General features: G+C 50.1%; 1 protein-coding gene across 2 annotated transcripts in view; it reads left to right on the top strand.

The window, feature by feature from the left end:
• The first annotated feature begins 377 nt into the window (after positions 1 to 377).
• Positions 378 to 19,517, top strand: part of SLC27A1 (solute carrier family 27 member 1) — a 32,326-nt gene continuing 13,186 nt past the window's right edge. The window contains exons 1-2 of one of the 2 annotated variants that reach the window (XM_026500485.4): positions 378 to 767; positions 2,164 to 2,331. In XM_026500485.4, coding sequence (XP_026356270.1) covers positions 2,165 to 2,331 — 167 coding nt within the window. In that variant the 5' untranslated portion in view covers positions 378 to 767; position 2,164. Of the gene's footprint in view, positions 768 to 1,658; positions 1,807 to 2,163; positions 2,332 to 19,517 lie in introns of those variants that run through there. The other variant, XM_026500486.4, reaches the window with a different exon arrangement.

Below are 19,517 nucleotides of genomic sequence, written 5' to 3' on the forward strand. Positions count from 1 at the left end.
AGTGGGGGGGAAGAGAAGGGGAGAGAGGAGAGGGAGGAAGTGGGGAAGAAGGGAGGGATCAGGGTCAGAGGGAGGAGAGGGAGGAGAAGTTTAGGGAAGAAGGAAAGGGGAGGAGGTGAGGGGAGGTGGGAGAGCAAGCCTCCAGCCCACATTTGTGAATGAGTGAATCTCAACTCCAGCCTGTGTGACAGCTCCAGTCCTCAGTTTCTTTACCTGTAAAATGGGGTGAGCACAACAGTGCTACCTGACAGGATAAGAGTGCAGCTGTAGTTACTGGTCACTGCTGACTCTGCTGATCCCAGGCCAAGAAAGTAGCTGATTGGTGGCTGGCTCTGGGCCTGTCCTCCAGATCTGCCTCCTCGCCCCCCATTCCACCCACCCTCTGGGCAACTACAGAGACCAATGGTAGCATGTGGGAGGGGTGGGAGCCTGCCCAGCCCTGTCCTCCAAATGGTGCTGGAAGTAGGCCCTGGCCACCTCCCAAGGAGAGCACTGAGAAGGTCGGCCAAAGCAAGGCAGAAAACAAGCTGGGGTGGGGTGGGCAGGGGGGGGGAGGGGGAGCTTGGAGGGAGGCATCCAAGGCAGTGGCCTGCATGGGCACAGCACAGGCAGAGCAGGGCCCAGGAGTCTGCAGAAATAGAGGTTCTGGAGGGCCCACCTTCCCAGGCTAGGTTTGGAGTCCTCTGTCTTGGCCTCATCGTTCCTGCCTGAGGTTCTGGGAACCCACGAGGAAGCAGCCAAGACCGAGGGTCTGTGAGTGGCTCCAGGTCAGCCAGGGGCCAGGGTGGTGGGCAGCCAGCCAGCGCTGACTCATGTCTGATCAGAAAGAGGGCTTTTGGGTCTCTGGTGGGCATTTAGGACTTCGGGGGTGAGAGGGTGTGTGGATTTTGCCCTCCCTGGGCCCCTGGGGTGTTACACAGATTTAACTGACAAGATTTTGCGATATGGATTTGGGATTAGTTGGGTCCTTGAAACGGATCATTAAGACTGAGGAGAGGTTTGGATTTAAAACCTTCTGGGGCTTCTAGGCTGTAAGTTTGGGGTTCTCCGGTTCCCTGGAATGTTTATCTAAGACGCAAGAGGCATCGGTACTTAGATTTAGGACAAACGGGGCAAGAATCCAGTACTGACAAGCCCTGGGTGTGAACCAGGACTTTCTGGTCCCCCGGGCTAGGAATACGTTTGCCATCTACAGCTCCCGCCGGAGCCATGCCCCTAGGCTGCGGGCGCACGTGTTTTCTAAACGCTGCGCGGGGGGCGGGTGGGAGTACAGTTTGGGGGTCTCGAAAACAGCGGCCTCCCTCTCTGGGCCATTCTAGCCGCCGGGTCTCGTTGGCCGTCGTCTCTCTGGCCTGGGGCTCCTCTCTATGGTCGTGGCCTCCGGAAAGGGGCGGGCCTTGGCTGAGCGGCTGAGGAGCTCGGAGCTGGACAGGTCGGAAGAGGACCTTGGGGCGGGCCTGGGCTGGCAGATGGGGAGGGGCCTAGGGCTCTAGGTGGGCCAGAGGGAGGCCCGGAGGGTGACGATTGGGCCAAAGCCTGAGGGCGGGGCCAGTGGCCAGGGGTGGAACCTGGGCCTGGGATTGGGGGAGGGCCAGGCCCGGGGCTAGGGGGAGGGGCCTAGTGGTAGTGGGCGGGGAGTGCGTTTGTGGGCGGGGCCCAGTGAGTGGCGGAGTAGTAGTAGAAGCGGGACTTGGAGGAAAGCCCAGGACCTGTGGGAACGGGGGTGGATCCTGTAACCGAGGACAGCGCTAGGTCAAGGCAATGGGCGAAGGCTGGTCAAGTGACTGAGAAGGGCCTGTGTCTGTGGTAGGGACGAGGTGGAGCCCATGCTTGGGGCCAAGTCGTGAGGGTGGAGCTTGGGTTCAGGGTCCAGCCGCTAGGTCAAGACATGGGGTAGGGCTTGACAGTGACTGGGGGAGTCCAAGAGCTGCGTCTGAAGGCGTGGCCTGTACTAATGATTGGCAAAGAAGCCTGAGCCGGGCTAGGAACACCGAGGCCTGTGCCCAGCATGGGACGGGGCCAATTCCAGGCACGGGGGCGGGGCCTGGCTGGAAGGGGGTGTACGGGGCTCCCCGAGGAGGCGGAGCCGGGCCCTGGGGGCGGAGCTCGTTCTGTGGGCGGGGCCTCAGCGGTCCGCGGCCTCAGCGCTCTCCGCCTCCCCAGGATGCAGGCTCCCGGTGCAGGCTCGGCCTCCGTGGTCTCGCTCGTGCTGCTGTGGCTGCTGGGGCTGCCGTGGACCTGGAGCGCAGCGGCGGCGCTCGGCGTGTACGTGGGCGGTGGCGGCTGGCGTTTCCTGCGCATCGTCTGCAAGACCGCAAGGCGGGACCTCTTGTGAGTGCAGTCGGGGCCTGGGCCCGGGCGGGCTGCGCGCCTTGGGGGTGACCGGGGGGGGGGTGTTGCAGGGGCGGAGTGGGGGCCCTGAGGTATTGGGGAGAGGGGTTTTGGAGACTGGGGGCGAGGCTTAGATGGGGGCGGGGTTAGGGGCGGGGCCGGGGCTCGAAAGAGTGATGGATTAGGGGTCTCTGAGGGAACTGCAGGGGACAGCTTGAGGGTCTCTGGAGGGAGATAGTAAATTTCAGCATTCTAGAGGCTGTGTGGGAGACCTCAGGGGGCTGGAAGGTAACTTGGGGATCTTTGGGCAGCTGGTAGGGGTTCCAGAGAGCTGGGGCTGATTGGGAGGCCGTGGGTATTTGGGGGGGCTCTGTGGGGACTTGGTGACGGTGAGAGGCCTCTAGAGGTTCTTCAGGGATTCCCGTAGGTCCCTAGGGGTCCACAGTGATGACCCAGTGGTCTTTGGGGGCTGCAAAGACACTTTGGGTTTTTTTTAGGGCTTTCTCGGGGGGGGGGTGAGGGATGAAGGGGCTTCTTGAGGCATCTGTGAGATACTTTTAGGATTTCTGAAGGGTGTGTGTCTCCTGGGAGCCATTTACCAGTTTTCTCTGTGGCCCAGGGCGCTCTTTGAGAGTTTGGGATCTGTGCAGGATTTGAGGGGCTCAGGGTTTGTGGAGAGGTTGCTGCGTATTCCAAGACTTGTTTGGGGATCTCTAGAGACCATGATCTCTCACGAGGGGATTTTGGTGTCCTATGCAGGTATCCTTGGATAAAGGTCTCTGGGATGTCTCTGAGGGGCTTGCTTGAAGAAGCTGTTGGGGGTCCTCCTGGGGTGGAATAGGCGTTGCTGGAGATTCCCATCGGAGCAGATCTTAGTAACAACCCCCACACCGGAATGCCTAAGCACCTGCTGTGGGTGGGCCAGGCTGATCCTCTCAGGGGAGGTGGGGGAACTAATCCACTGTAAGGGTAAAGAAACAGGCTCTGGGAGCAGCAGGGATGGTGCGGAGCTGGGGAAAGTTCCACTGCCAGTTGACTGGTTCTGAACCTTCTAGAACTCATCCTTTTGTCTCCATGCTCTGGCCCCTGCCTCGGCCTTTGGTCTTTCTGGCATACAGATTTGACCATGCCCTCTGTTCACACCCTCCACAACCCCCATCCTCTGCAGGAGAAAAACTCAACCTCCAGCTGGACACTAGGTTCTGGGACCTATGCCAGGATCTGCCCACTCGCCACTCCCCACCTCCACAGGTTCACCGGACCCTCACATCAACTTGTCAGGCTCAGAATGTTCCCTCTGCCTGGAACACACTGAACCTCCTTTTGCCTGGTGATGCCTTACGATGTTGCCTCCCTCGGGGGACCCTTTGCTGAATTTTCCTACTCAACAGTCTCCCATGGTTCTTTGTTGCCCTTAGAATCTAGACCATGTGAGGTTCCTGACTATGTCCCCAACCTCGTCTCCTTTCTTTTCTTTTCTTTTCTTTTCTTTTCTTTTCTTTTCTTTTCTTTCTTTTTCTTTCTTTCTTTCTTTCTTTCTTTCTTTCTTTCTTTCTTTCTTTTTCTCTCTCTCTCTCTCTCTTTCTTTCTTAAAAGATTTTATTTATTTACTTGACAGAGCATGAGAATGCACAAGCAGGGGGAGCGGAAGAGGGAGAAGGAGAAGCAGGCTCCCCGCTGAGCAGGGAGCCTGATGGGGGACTTGATCCCAGGACCCTGGAATCATGACCTGAGCCAAAAGCAGACACTTAACCGACTGAGCCACCCAGGCACCCCCCTCTTCTCCTTTCTTTTGTCACTCTTCCAGCTACACTGGCCTTCTTGCTGTTCCTCAACATGCTTAGCCCCAGGGCCTTTGTACTTGCTGCTCCCTTTGCCTGGATCACTCTTTCTCTGCTCTTCCTTTTCATTATGCCATGGCTCGAATGTCACCCCAGAGAGTCCTCTCCTGACACTGCATCCCTGTATGCCCTACCACCTTGTTGCTCTTTGGCAGAATGGCCAACATTTACAGAGTGATCCCTCCATGCCAGGGCTAAGCATGACTTCTTTAAACCCTCCCAGCAACCCTGTGATGTGGGTACTCTCTTGTCCCCCTCTTACAGATGAGCAAACTGAGGCACAGCATAGTTTGGTCACTTGCCCAGGGTCACACAGGGGGAAGGTAGTGGGGACAGGATTTGAACCTAGGCGGTGTGGCTCCAAAGCTTGACTTGTCACCACTAGCAGCATTTGTCATTTGTAATTATCTTTTTTTAAAATAATTTTTGAAAGATTTAATTTGTTTATTTGAGAGAGGAGAGGGAGCACGAGCAGGGGGAGACGCAGAGGGAGAAGCAGACTCCCCGCTGAGCAGAGAGCCCAATGTGGAGCTCGATCCCGGGACTCTGAGATCATGACCTGAGCCGAAGGCAGATGCTTCTCCAACAGCCACTCAGGCCCTGTCATTTGTAATTCTCTTATGTGTCTGCTTTCTCGCCTTTTAATTCTTGAGTTTCTTTCCACCAACCAGGCTGTGGGCCTTGTGGGAGCACAATGGAAGCTGTGTGGGTCTTCGTGCCACTGTGAACCTGGTCTCCATATAGGGTGGCACATGGCAGGAACATGGGATGTGTGTGTTGGCTGGCAGTCCTTCTCTAGCTTCCCTGGGCGTGTACAGGTCCCAGCTCTGCCTCACTGAGCTGGAGTATCTGTGCCTGGCTCTCTCCCCCGGGGACAGGGCAAGAGCTGGGAAAATTCCAGCTCCCTGACACAGGGCTTGACAGATTTTTCTTTTTTTTTTTAAGATTTTTTTTTTTTTTTATTCGACAGAGATAGAGACAGCAGCGAGAGAGGTAACACAAGCAGGGGGACTGGGAGAGGAAGAAGCAGGCTCCTAGTGAAGGAGCCTGATGTGGGGCTCGATCCCATAACGCCAGGATCACGCCCTGAGCCGAAGGCAGACGCTTAACCGCTGTGCCACCCAGGCGCCCCTTGACACATTTTTCTGTAGGAGGCAGCCTCGAAGATGGCCCACCTCCTTGGTCTTCACATTCTCATATGATCCCCCCCTTGCTTTGAGTGTGGGCTGGATCTAGCAACTTGCTTCCAATGAATAGAACACAGCAAAAGTAATAGGATATTATATCCAAGATTAGTAACAAAAAAGACCGTGGTTTCCATCTTGGCTACTCTCTCAGATCACTCCCTCCGGGAAAAGCTGGCTGCTGTGATGTGAGGCAGCCCACGTGAGTGAACTTGGAAGTGGATTCTGTCCCAGTGAAACCTTGAGATGACCACAGCCCCAGCCAACACACTGATTGCAGCCTTACAAGATATCCTGAGCCAGAACCACACAGCTAAGCCACTCCTGGCTTCCCGACCCTCAGAAACTGTGAGATAATAAATGTTTCCAGCTGGTAATTTTGGAGGTAATTTGTTACCCAGCAATAGCTAACTAATGCAGCTTGGATAGCCCTCTCTAGGGACCAGGCTTTGTAATGGTCTCACACTCCTGTAAAGAAGGAATGCCTGCTGTCCTCACTTTATAGGCTGGTGAACCAAACACAGAAAGATGAGGTCATTTACTTAGGAATGCACAGCCAAGGAGGGCTTAGGGCACTGGAGTCCACGTTCTTAGCTACTGTGCTGTGCTGGGGGTGGTAGTGGGGCTGCATTTAGACCCGGGGATCAGAAAATATTTAAGCACCTGGCCCCACTTCTCCCACTTCATCCTGTATCCCCTATTTGTGGCCTGAAATCTGATCCCATTTATCCGTGTTGTTTTCTTTCTGCCCTGGTACTCTGGGGCTCGGGGTGAAAACATGAGGGGGCAGAAGGAATGGAAGGATGAGAAGAGGTCTCAGGAAGGGCCCAGAGGCAGACAGTGGCTTCTTTGTCTCCGGGTGGGGGTGGCTTGGACTGCTGCCAGGTGGGGCAGCCCAGGCATGTGGCTGGAGCTGAGCACCGGAGTCCACTGCCTGCCCACGTGGGTGTGCTCCAGAGAAGATGGGGGCGAGGGCAGGAGGGGACAGGCGGTGAGGGCTGGGCCCCATCCTGAATGCTCATGTAACCTGACTGTGACTAGCTCCAGCCTCTGCCTGTGTCCTGGAGTTTCACCTATGCATGGCGGGGGGGCCTCCTTGCAGGGGCTGCTTTCTGTGGTTCCCGGCCTTGCGGGTGATCCTTTCCCCGTGGCTATAAAAGTAGTAGCAGCTCCTGGGGTTCCTGGAGTGCTCTGTCAAGGTTACTCACCGGAAGCTCTCAGAGGAGAGCTGAGTACCCAGTAGGCATTCAGATGCATTCGTGCTGATTGCCGCCAGCTGGTAGGGGGGACCTTGGTGGCTGTGGAGGCTGGATGGTTGGGGGCTGGGTGGCCAGAGCCAGCGTGTCTAGCTGTGGACCTCAGCTGTGCCCCTTGCTGGCCTCTGAGTTTCAGTTCCTCCATCTGTAAAAATAGTCCCTATGTAGTCCCTCCTCTTCCAGAAGCATGCATCGACCACGTCCTGTGTGCAGCATGGGCGCTTGGCCTACCACGTGGTCCATGGCGAACGCTTTATTAATGCTTTGCGGCAAGCCTGAGGAAGAGCAGAGGGACCCTGCTGGGGGCCTGATTCTGGGCTGTTCTGCCCTGACTTGCTGTGTGATCTTGGGCATGTGAATTCACCTCTCTGAGCACCTACCTCATCCCGTCACCTGTCACATGGAAATCTTAGGACCTTACTTTGGAGGGTGGCCATAAGGTTAGCTCAGTGCCTGACACACAGTAGGTGCTCAATAAATGCCAAGGCTGCTCATCTTAGCTATTCTGTTTACTGTTGAACGGGTGAGATGGCAGGATCTGACCAGGGAGGTGGATGTATAGACAGCTTTTGTTTTGTTTTGTTTTGTTTTGTTTTATTTTTTAGAGATTTTATTTATTTATCAGAGAGAGAGAGAGAGTGAGAGCACGAGCAGGGGGAGGGGCAGAGGAAGAGGAAGGCTCCCCTTCTAGCAAGGAGCCTGATGCGGGACTCGATCCCAGGACCCTGGGATCATGACCTGAGCCGAAGGCAGACACTTCACCGACTGAGCCACCCAGGCGCCCCGACAGCTGTCTTTTAATATTTTGTTTTTACTTGTTTTGTGTAATAGTCACTATATAACACGTGGTACAAAATTCAAATGTTAGAGAGGTTTACAGTGAATATTGTCCTCTCTGCTGCCCCCAGCCCTGCAGTTTCCTTCCTCAGAGGCATCTTCTGTCTCTTTCCCAAGATACAGTTACAGGAATATGCGCAGACCTTCCCAGTCTCCGTGCCTACAGATGGCTGCGCATTCCCCATCATATTTCTCACCTGGTGCTTTCTTTCCATTTTTACTTATCATTTTTACTTTTATTAAAGTCATGCAGGCTTCAAGATGAAAGATTCTAAGCCTTCTACCTCAAGTGGCAGCTGCGTGTCCCACCTCTCACCCACACCCACATTTTTCCTACCATACCTGGAATAACTCTTAGCTCTTGCCTGAATCTTTTGGGCTTTAACTCCATATCTGTAAATGGCTTATGTGACAATATTTGCATTTTTTAGTTGGAGACTTTTATCTGTCATCGCCTTTCATGGAAGAGGAGGATGTGACATCCCTTTATCCCCCTTGTCCTCACTCTTTTCCCGTCCCTCTGCATGCATGTACGCCCCCCCCCCAACAGATACATGTTTTTCCATATCTTCACTGTCCCAGTATTATCACAGTGGATTCTCATTGTTTACGGTAATTTTGTTCTATAAAGTCACTGCAAAGATTGGATTAACAAATATTGAGCGATCGTTCCTAGAGCAAATACAGGGTTAGGTTTCTGTAAACCTTTGGTCACAATATTTTTATCAGCCAAGCAGTACATAATCTTGTTTTATGTTTGTTCTGTTTAAAGACACCTCATTTTATATATATTCTTTTTTTTTTTTTAAGCAAGCTCTGTGCCAAGTGTGGGGCTTGAACTCATGATCCCAAGATTCAGAGTTACATTCTGTCCTGACTGAGCCAGCCAGGCACCCCTATATTCTTTTTTAAGAAATATGTATTCTTGACTCATTACCAATGAACTCATGGCCAGCAGCGTTATAACTCATGCCTGAACAAAACTTTCTAAGTAAGACACATCCCAGTCTTGTTAGAAACACTAGACAGCACTTTAGCATTATGCCTGGGAGCCATTTTAAACAGCAAAACCACCAGCAAAAAGGACAAAAATGCAAAAAAAGTGGCACTAAATAGACTGCCAAAAGGATGCTCGTTTACAATATGAGCTGAAACAAGAGGGCAGTGTTGCCTTGTTTGACCTGAACTGGGACCGTGCACATTGGCAATGCAAATTTTTTGCCACTCTGTGTGTGTGTCTTCGAATGGTTGTGAAAGTAATGTGAATGTTGATTTTGGGGTTACAAATAAATTTTAGTGAGCAGGCAAATTTGCAATGAAGAAATCTATGAATAAAGAGGATTGACTATTATCAATTATAATTTGGTCAGGTCAGTAGTCAGCATTTACATTGTTTTGATGGTAATAGTATTCTCATTCAGTTGAGCCATCTAGTATACTATGATCATTTTTTATTCCATTGACAACCTTTGTGTATTTTCTTTGGGGTTATTGATTGCCTTTATATTTGTTAGTTTTCTTGGTATTTATCTGTACCTCAAGCCCAAACAACAGTTCTCTCTCTCTTTTCTCATGACTTTTATAGCTTAAGATGGGCTTTCAGTTTCACCTTTTGGAGAAGTCTCTCTCCAGCCTTCAAATTACCCAGGCTAGGCTGGTGGCCCTCTGCACCTGGTGCATAGCCATCGCCACAGGCTTGATCCTAGCCACCGTCCTGAGGACTGGCATTACTTCTGTCTTGGGTTAGATACCCTGTTTTCCTGGGTCCCTGGTGGTTTTCTTCTTTGGTTTACTCCTTCGCTCTGTTGCAGCACATCCTTATTAGCTTTTGGAGAAATATGGATGAGAAATTACTTTTTTGAGACCCTTCATGTATGAAAACATTTTTATTTCTACCCTCACACTTGACTGGTGGTCTGGGTATAGACTTCTAGTTTGGAAATTATTTTCCTTCAAAATTGGAGGCATTTCTTCTCACGTGATTATTGTTGAGAAGTCTGAAACCCTCCCAATTCCTGATCTGTTTTTTTTGTTTTTGTTTTTTTGTTTTTGTTTTTTTTTTCTGGAAGCTTGTGGGATCTTTTCAAGAGGGTGGGCTATTTCCATCCATTGTATGGTCTGTTGATTGTTTTCAGGTCAATGAAGTTTTCTTGAATGGTATTGATGATTTACTTACCTTTATTTCCTTTATTCTTCTTGGAATTCCTTTTATTCAGTACCTGGACCAGCGTTTGGCTTGATAACTGTTTGTTGAACAAATGTAATGTTGGACCTTCTGGGCTAGTTCTCTAATTTTCTTTTTTTTTTTTCTCTTTTATTTTCCATCTCTATCTTTTTATCCTACTTTCTGTGATATTTCTTCAAATATACCTTCTAACCTTTCTATTCATGTTTGACTTATGCCCTCACATTTGAAATTTTTTTTTTAATTTTATTTATTTATTTGACAGAGATAGAGACAACCTGCGAGAGAGGGAACACAAGCAGGGGGAGTGGGAGAGGAAGAAGCAGGCTCATAGCGGAGGAGCCTGATGTGGGGCTCGATCCCATAACGCCGGGATCACGCCCTGAGCCGAAGGCAGATGCTTAACTGCTGTGCCACCCAGGCGCCCCACATTTGAAATTTTTTATTGTGATCATTATTTGTTTAAAGTAATAGATTTTATTTTTAATTTTTTAATAGACTTCATTTTTTAAAAAAGATTTATGTATTTATTCATTTGAGAGCAGGAGAGCACATATGAGTTGGGGAGGGACAGAGGGAGGGAATCTCAGGCAGACTCCCCACTGAACTCAGAGCCTGACATGGGGCCCGATCCCATGACTCCGAGATCATGACTTGAGCTGAAATCAAGAGTTGGATGCTCAACCGAGCCACCCAGGTGCCCAAGACTTCTTTTTTTTTTAATGATTAATTTTAGGTTTACAGAAAAATTGACCAGAAAGTACAGAGTTCCCGTATATCCCCTAACCCTCTCCCACTGTTTCCCCCACTATTAAAACCTTGTATTAGTGTAGTATACTTGTTACAATTGATGAACCAATATTGATACATTTTTATTAACTAAACTTGTATTTTTCTCTTCTTTTTTTTTTTTAAAGTAGGCTCCACTCCCAATGTGGAGCCCAGCATGGGGCCTGAACTCACAACACTGAGATCAAGACCCGAGCTGAGATCAGGACTCAGTCACTTAACCGACTGAGCCACCCAGGTGCCCCGTGAAACTCATATTTTTCATTCGGGTTTATTCTCTGTGTTGCACATTCTATGGTGCCGTCACATTTTAATTTTCCAGGATTTTTTTTTTCATTCCCTGAAAGCTTTTTTTAATAGTACCTCATTCTTGTTTTGTGGATGCAGCATGTTTTCTTACCTCTCCAAGGATATTATTGACTTTATTAGTTTTGTTTTCTCTTTGCAGAATCTCTTTTTTCTCGAAAATTTTCTCCTTGGTTTATTTTAGTTTCCATCATCTGTAGTAGAGGAAATCCGCAGGAGTCTGATATCCGTGGTTGTAAATCCAGTTAGGAGCTTTCGGCATGGGTATGTGTGGCGAGTAGGGGGTCTTTTCAACTGTGAGCTTCACGACAGGGTCACCTGGCCAAGTGGTGCTTTGGGGAAACTTCAGGGGCAGTGTGTTTGGGTCTTTCCTCTGGGCCTGGTCAGATTCCTCAGGATCCCAGGAATGCAGAGGGGACAAGCATTGGGGGCTCAGCATCTGGCAGATAAACATTCATTTAACACCCTTTTGCAGGGAGGTGTCCCATCTGGAAACCTTCCTGTGGATGGACCTCCAGTCTTCTCTGGTGTGCAAGGGGATCACCTAAAAAAGTGTATTGAAATGTAATTGACATACAATATTATATTAGTATCAGGTGTGCAATGTAATAATTTGATATTGTACATATTGTGAAAGGATCACCACAATAAATCTAGTTAACATCCATTGCCACACGTAGTTACATACTTTGTTTCTCGTGATGGGAACTTTCAAGATCTATTTTCTTTCTTCGCAACTTTCGAACATGGAATACAGTACAGACAATCCCGGCTTTCAGTGGTTCGACTTACAATTTTTCCACTTTACGGTGATGCGAAAGTGATAGCATTCAGTAAAACTGTACTTTGAATTTTGAATTTGGATCTTTTCCCAGACTACCGACAGGCAGTATGAGACTCTCTCGTGAGGCTAGGCATAAGCAGTAAGCTCCAGCTCCCAGTCGGCCATCCAATCACGGGGGTCAATGACCCACACAAGCATTCTATTTTTCACTTTAGTACAGTATTCAATAAATTTTGTGAGATATTCAACACTTAATTAAATAGGCTTTGTGTTAGGTTATTTTGCCCAGCTGCGGGCTGATATGTGTTTTGTGTACATTTAAGGTAAGCCAGGCTAAGCTGTAATGTTTGTTCGGTTAGATGCATTCAATGCATTTTCGACTTAGGGTATTTTCAACTTATGATGGGTTTATTGGGATGTAACACCACTGTAAGTCAAGGAAGATCGGTCTTTATTTTATTTTATTTTATTTATTTATTTTTTTTTAAAGATTTTTTATTTATTTATTTGACAGAGATAGAGACAGCCAATGAGAGAGGGAACACAAGCAGGGGGAGTGGGAGAGGAGGAAGCAGGCTCATACAGGAGGAGCCTGACGTGGGGCTCGAACCCAGAATGCCGGGATCACGCCCTGAGCCGAAGGCAGACGCTTTAACCGCTGTGCCACCCAGGCGCCCCTTGTCTTTATTTTAAAAAGACTTTATTTATTTATTGGACAGAGACAGCCAGCGAGAGAGGGAACACAAGCAGGGGGAGTGGGAGAGGAAGAAGCAGGCTCATAGCGGAGAAGCCTCATGTGGGGCTCGATCCCAGAATGCTGGGATCACACCCTGAGCCGAAGGCAGATGCTTAACAACTGCGCCACCCAGGCGCCCCAAGATCTGTATTTTTTAAAAAGATTTTATTTATTTATTTGAGAGAGAGAGAGCACGAGCAGGGGAAGAGGCAGAGGGAGAGGGAAAGGCAGCCTGATGCAGGGCTCGATCCCTAGGACTCCGAGATCATGACCTGAGCCAAAGGCAGACATTTACCCGACTGAGCCACTCAGGCGCCCCGAGGAAGATCTGTATTATCAACTGTCATCACCACGTTGTACGTCACGTCCGCATGACTTACTGATTTTATATAGGAAGTTGCTTCCTAGACAAATTTCTACCCGTTCCACACTGGAGCCCAGGATTCAGCTTGCTCCCCCCTCCAGGGACCCCCACCTGTCGTCACTGCTCCCCAGCTTCCAAAAATGGGGTGATTTGGTCTCCATTCCCATTTTCCTAGTCTTTGTGTTCACACTTTAAAAAAATCCCTTTACTGGCTATTTTTGGTGGGAAACAGGGAAGCAGAATGATCTGGGTGTTTGTTTTGCCATCTTTGCGTGCAATCACCTGTGACTTTTCTCACCTGTGGCTCCTTCCTCATCCACCTGTGTTGGGGCCCCATTCTCATAAAGGCTACACAGCCTTCCGTTGGAAGGACCGGCCATTGCCCCTCAGACCCCTCCCCTACTGCAGGACATTGGGTTCTTTCCCATCTTCTGCTCACTGGAAGCTACAAATGAATAACGCTATCATTTCCCCCCGTGACTTTAACGTGCCAAGACTGATCGTCTAATTATTGGAACAATCCAGAGCCATGGAGAGAGCCCCATCACTGTGCAGTCTCCTCCCACTCTCTGCTTTACTCACTCCTCTCCAGCCCGCTGGCTTTGGCTCTCTTTTAAACGTGCCAATCTCCTTCCTGCCTCCAGGCCTTTGCTCTCACGGTGCTGTCCACCTGGAAGGCTTTCCCCCTGAGCTTTATCCATTGCTGGCTCCTTCCCATCCTTTAAAATGCAGTGCAAATGTTGCTTTGTCAAAGTGGCCTCCCGCATTCTCATGGGTAAAGTCTTTCTTGGTTATGCTTGATCACATCATCCTGTTTGTTTCCTTTTTAGGAAACTTACAAAACTGTCATGTCATTGTTTTTCTCCCCCCCCCCCCCCCCCCGTTATTAACTGCCTCCCCTCCCTAGATTGTAAACCCCCTGAGGGCAGTGGTCACACCTACTTTAGTCACCTGTGAGTGCAAGGAGAGTGAATCCCAACTTGGAGTGGCATTGGCAGTAAGGAACATTTATAGCTACATGTAACGTGGAGTTCTGACATGAGATGGCTTTGGGTTGGTCAGTTCATGGTGCAGCATGTTGTCATTGACCCACGTCCCTTTGTGCTCTGTCATCCTTACTGCAAAGGTTTGGCGTCTCCAGCTGTGTACCTTCATGGTCTCATGTTGGCTGCTGTGGTTCCAGCCATTACATGCCAGTGACAGCTTCTCTGGGTAGAAGAAAGGGAACATGGGACTGCCATGTCCCATGTTGCAGAGATTGTGTGAAAGTGGCTAACTTGTTTCAGGGAGGTGTATGAGCTGGGAGTTCAAGGAGTCAAGGGGGTCAGAGCCAGATTTCAGGACTTTGAACACTGAGCAGAGGAGTGTTGTGTGCCCAGGGAAGGGTTCTGAGCAGGAGAGCAGCTAGACTGGCCTGCACCAAGGAGGAGCAAGGTGGCTCAGCAGGGAGGGTTTAGGGTAATCAGGCAGGAAGTACCCTTGCGGGTGGACAGTGGGAATGGAGACATGGTCTCCCCTGTATGGGGTGCTGGGGTGAGAACAGCAAGCAAGACAGACAGAGGTCGAAGATGAAGCATGGTGTACAGGCATATCTCGTTTTATTGTGCTTTGCAGATATTGTGGGTTTTAGTGTTTTGTTTTGGTTTATTTTTATTTTATTTTATTTTATTTTATTTTATTTTATTTTATTTTATTTTATTTTACAAATTAAAGGTTTGTGGCAACCTGTGTTGTGCAGATCTCTTGGCACCATTTTTTTCTCACAGCATTTGCTCACATTTTGTCTCCATGACATATTTTGGTAATTCTTGCAATATATCAGGCTCTTTCATTATCATTATATTGGTTACGGTGATCTGTGATCCGTGGTTATAACTCGCTGAAGCCTCAGATGATGGTCAGCATGTTTTAGCTAAAGAAAGGAGCTAAAGAAAGTATTTTTTAAATTAAGATACGTACATTGGTTTTTTAGACATAATGCTATCGCACACTTAATAAATTCGAGTATAGTGTAAACATAACTTTTATATGCCCGAGGAAACTAATTCCGTTGATTTGCTTTGTGGTGATATTTGCTGTATGGTGATGGTCTGGAACCAGACCCACAAAATTTCTGACGTATGCCTGTATTTGCTCCCCGGGGCTGTTACAGCAAAGTAGCATGAACTGGGTGACCTAAGACAACAGAAATTTATTCTGCTGTAGCAATCGAGGCCAGAAGTCTGAAATCAGGGTGTGGGCAGGATTGGATCTTTCTGGAGGCTCTGAGGGAGAATCTCCATGCCTCTCTCCTGGCTTCCGGTGGCTGCTGGCACTCCGTGGCAGAGCCTCGGTTTGAGGTTAGGTCCACTCCAATCTCTGCCTCTGTTTGCACGTGGCCTTCTTCTCCGTGTCTGTGTCTCTTCTTCTGTCTCTTATAAAGACAAGTGTCATTGGCTTTAGCGCCTGCCCTAATCCAAGATGATCTCCTCAAGATCCTCAGCTTAATTATATCTACAAAGACCCTTTTCCCACATGTGGTCACTTTCACAAGTTCTGGAGGCCAGGACTTGGACATGTCTTTTGGGGACCACCATTCACCCCGCTCTGCAGGGAGTGGGGCTTGGCCCAGGGCAGAGCCAGGAGACCAGGAAGCGCGGACTACGGCCCCGGTCCCATTGTGTGATGGTAGGGGCCGGGCTGCGCTGCTGAGGTGGCCAGACTCTGGCTGGTCTGCATTGGAGAAAGTAATTTGTTCTACCCATCCCCAAGGACCTCCTGGGTGCCACACCCCATCTGAGCTTGAGGGACGCCATGTTCAGAGTGACACACTGTGAATGCGTCAGGTACTTTTCCGGTTGAGCCCACAGCCTAGTGAGGGAGAAGAATAATCGAGAAGGAAATGAGGACAGAATAAAACATCAGAAATTGACAAGAGGGCTCGAACATGTTGGGGTGAGGCAGGGATCGCTAGTGGCGACTTCAGCTAGTGTGATCAGGGCAGGGCCTCCGGTGCAAGGAGGCAGATAAGAGGACCCAACCTTGCAAAGACCTGGGGAAAGGAAGAGGGAAGAGCAGGTGCAAAGCGCAGAGGCAGGATCGCACTGGGCAGAATAACAATGGACCTCTCTTATTCAACCCTTCTTGGCTGGGGACCTAACACGCCTGACAGGTATTAGGCTGAGAATTGCGTTGTTTGGGTGGCCACTCTGGGCCCCACTTCCTGTTTGTAAATAGGGCAGCGGCAGGAACCTACACTTTGCTGAGCTGGAAAACACCTTGGAGGTCGTTAGGTTCAGTCTTCGGACATTCCAAGTAAGGAAAGTGAGGCTTATAGAGAGGGCAGGGTCTGCCCAGGCCCCACAGCTGGTAGGCAGTCGAGGAGGCTTTGAACTAAAACCATGAACTCCAGAGCACTTTTTCCTTCTGGGCTGTGCTGGGGCTCAGAGCTCCTGGACAGATGCTTGAGGAATCAGTCCTGCCTCCTCCTTGGACCCTTATCCCTGGGGGCTTCCTGGGCTGACCCCTGCTCTTATAACTGGCTCGTTCCTCTCTCTTCCTTGCAGGGTGGTTACGAATGAAGTTGCTGGGTAGATTGAGCGCTAACTCACTTCTGATTTCTTACTGACAGTGCTTCCTTCCGTGGGGAGAGGACAGCAACAGAGTTGATTGAGAATATAGCACGTGCCGGGCCCTGTCTTCAGAGATCTACCACTGCCTCTTTTATCCCCACCATGCCCTGAGAGGTGTGGGATCTTATTGTCCCCATTTACTGTGAGGCCTAGAGAGGGAGGCACCTGCCCATGGCCACTGTATGAGTGTCCCGGGGCTGCCATAACAAATGACCACAAACTTAGTGGCTTAAAACCACAGGAATTTGTCTTCTCCAAAGTTTTGGCGACCAGAAGCCTGCAAGCGAGGCGTTGGCAGGGTATGCTCCCTTGGAAGGCTCTAGGGGGAATCCTCTCTTGCCTCTTCCAGCTTCTGAGGGTGCTAGGTGTTGCAAGGCTTGGGGCTGTATCATTCCAGTCTCCTCCCCTGTGTTTCTGTGTTTTCTCTTCTTAAAAAGGCACCTGTCATGGGATTTAGGTCCCACCTGGGGAATCAGGATGACCTCATCTCACACGTATCTTAATTACATCTATAGAGACCCTACTTCCAAATGAGGTCACGGTCTGAGGTTTCGGGTGGACATGAACTTTCAGGGACGCTCTTCGACAACTGTACTTATGTGCAGGCAGAAGAGGCGGGGCTGAGTTTGCGTCAGCTCTGTAGGACACCAGCATCGTCCTGTGCTTCGTGCTGATATTGTGTCCCCGGACACGATAGACAGACGGGGTGCTCGTGCTCATAGAAATCGACAAAAATAAAGGAAGATGATAGTTTCAGATTGTGATGATCTCTCTGAGGGAATAAAACGGGCTGGGAGGGTATCGATTACCCATCTGTTCCATGGCTGCGTAACAAATTACCCCAGAATCTCGAGGCTTAACACAAGGCTCAGTATTATTTCCTGTGGCTTCTGTGGGTCAGGAATTCAGATGTCACCAAGACGTCACCATCTTGTCTGCTGTGCTACGTCTGGGTCCTCAGCTGGCTGACTCAGAATCTGGGGCCAGAATCACCCAAAGTTTTGTTCACTCAGACATGTTGTTAGAACACCTATATGTGGGCCCTCCACATGGTCTGGGCTTCCTTGCAACTCGGTGCTGGGTTCTGAGGGCCGCTGTCCCCAGAGAGTGTGAGAACATCTGTGTGCCCAGAGGAAGGGGGTGCTGTCTCTGTGCCCCCATCTCAGAAGTCACACAGCATCACTACTGCCATGTTCTCTTCATCAGAAGTGAGTCCCTGAGTCTGACCCCTCCCGAAGGGCAGGGAAATAGGATCTGCCTTTTGAAGGGAAGACTGTCAGAGAATTTGCAGGCATGTTTTCAAACAGCCATAGTGATCCAAGCTGGGCAGGGCAGGGAAGACCTCTAAAGGCGGGGGACATTGGAGCTGAGAGGCAAAGGATGTGAAGGAAGCCTGATGAGAGGTCTGGGGCAGAATATTCCAGCAGTGGCAACTGCATAGGCAAAGGCCCTGGGGCAGAAACCTTTGCCGTGCTGAAAATCAGGGAAGGAGGTAAGAGTAAGCTAGATGAATAGAGGGGTGATGAAGTGGGCAGACAGATGGGGCTGAGGCAGGCGGGGATTAAAACATTTTTGTGGGGGGAGGGCACCTGGGTGGCTCAGTTGGTTAAGCGTCCAACTCCTGTTTTCGGCTCAGGTCATGATCTCGGGGTCATGAGATTGAGTCCTGTGTTGGGCTCTGTGCTGAGCATGGAGCCTGCTTAATGTTCTCTCTCTCCCTCTCCCTCTGCCCCTTGCCCCCCTCTAATAAATAAAAACTAAAAATAAATAAAAGATTTTATTATGGAAGATTTTGTGCCTGCCGAAGTGGAGACAGTAATGTAATGAGCCCATGTGCCCATCCCCCAGCATCCATGACCTTCACATGCTCTTCCTCCTCCGTCTGAATCCCACTGGCACATCCTTTCACCTGTCAGTTTTCTAGAGTCTGTCTCTGAAAGCAAGGACTCCCCCTTTTTAACCTTGCTGCAAGATAGTCTTCCTGTGTTGTCTTGTTCATTTTTATTGTAGTGAAGTGTGTATAAAATTTACCTTAGTGATATCGAGCACACTTCACAGTTACATAACCACCACCTCTGTCTGGTTCCAGAACATTTCCGTCACCCTAAAAGGAAACCCCATTCCCATTAGCAGTCATTTCCCCTCCCCCCAGCCCCTGGCATCCACCAATCGGCTCTGTTTTCATGGGTTGTTTTGAGGTATCACTTACATATAATAAAATACACCCATGCTAAGTGTACGTTTGGGGTTTTGACAAAGGTCCACATCCAGGTAACCACCACCATCAAGACACGGAACATTCCTATCTCCCCACAAGAGTCCTCCAGCCCCTTTGCCATGAGTATCCCAGCCCTGTAGCCCCGGCTCCCTGCCCCCACCGATCTGCTTCTCCCACTGGATCAGCTTCGCTTGTGCAAAGCAGGTGCTTGCTATCTGGGGCAGGAATCCGTGCCTCTGCACTGGTCGCCAGGGAGGGGGGGATGCTGGGCTCCAGATTCAGGGGCTTGAATGCAGTCGTTCAGCCTCTGTTTGCTGAGCACCTCCTATGTGCCAGGCTCCTGGTCAGATGCAGGCATCTCTTCCCTGGTCACTGCCAACAGGGGCTTCGATGAGCAGAGCTCTGTGATTGGAGGCCGTCGGTCACCTGCCCGAGACCCTTTTTTTTTTGCTCCTCGCAACTGTCCCCATGCCTGCCCTGCCCCTCTTCACAGCAGCCTTGCGCTGAGACCTTGCCCCTCCTCTCACCAAAGATCTGCCAGCCACAAAGATGTGGCTGCTTTTTTGGGGGGCTGCGGTGTTCAGGGCTGGCCTGGGAGCTCCAGATGCCTCTCTCTCTCCCTCCAACACTGTCCTATGGGATTATTTGTGGCAGGCTCACTGTGCTCCAGGAGAGTGGGGCCTCGGTCTGTCTCCACTGCTGTCTCTCCAGGGCCTAGAACAAAATAGACATAAGTCCCTGTCATCCAGAGCAGGGAGAGATAGCCCAGGGGCAAGATGGTGAATCAGTAAACTGCATATGGCATTTGACAGTGTAAGTGCTGTGTTTAAAAAAAAAAAAAAAAAAGCAGGGACCAGAGGGTGGGGAGTGGTACAGTAACAGATGGGTGTCCAGGAATGGCCACCCAAGAGGGTGGCATTTGAGCCAAAACCTGATGGAAGTCGGGGAGGAGCCATGTGGATGCTGGCAGAAGAGTGGTCCAGGCAGAGGGCACAGCCTGTGCAAAGGCCCTGAGGTAGGAAGATGCCAGGTGTGATCAAGGAACAGCAAGAAGGCCCTGTGGCTGAAGTGAATG

Source organism: Ursus arctos, unplaced genomic scaffold, assembly GCF_023065955.2.
Source record: "Ursus arctos isolate Adak ecotype North America unplaced genomic scaffold, UrsArc2.0 scaffold_14, whole genome shotgun sequence".
NCBI lineage: Eukaryota > Metazoa > Chordata > Mammalia > Carnivora > Ursidae > Ursus > Ursus arctos.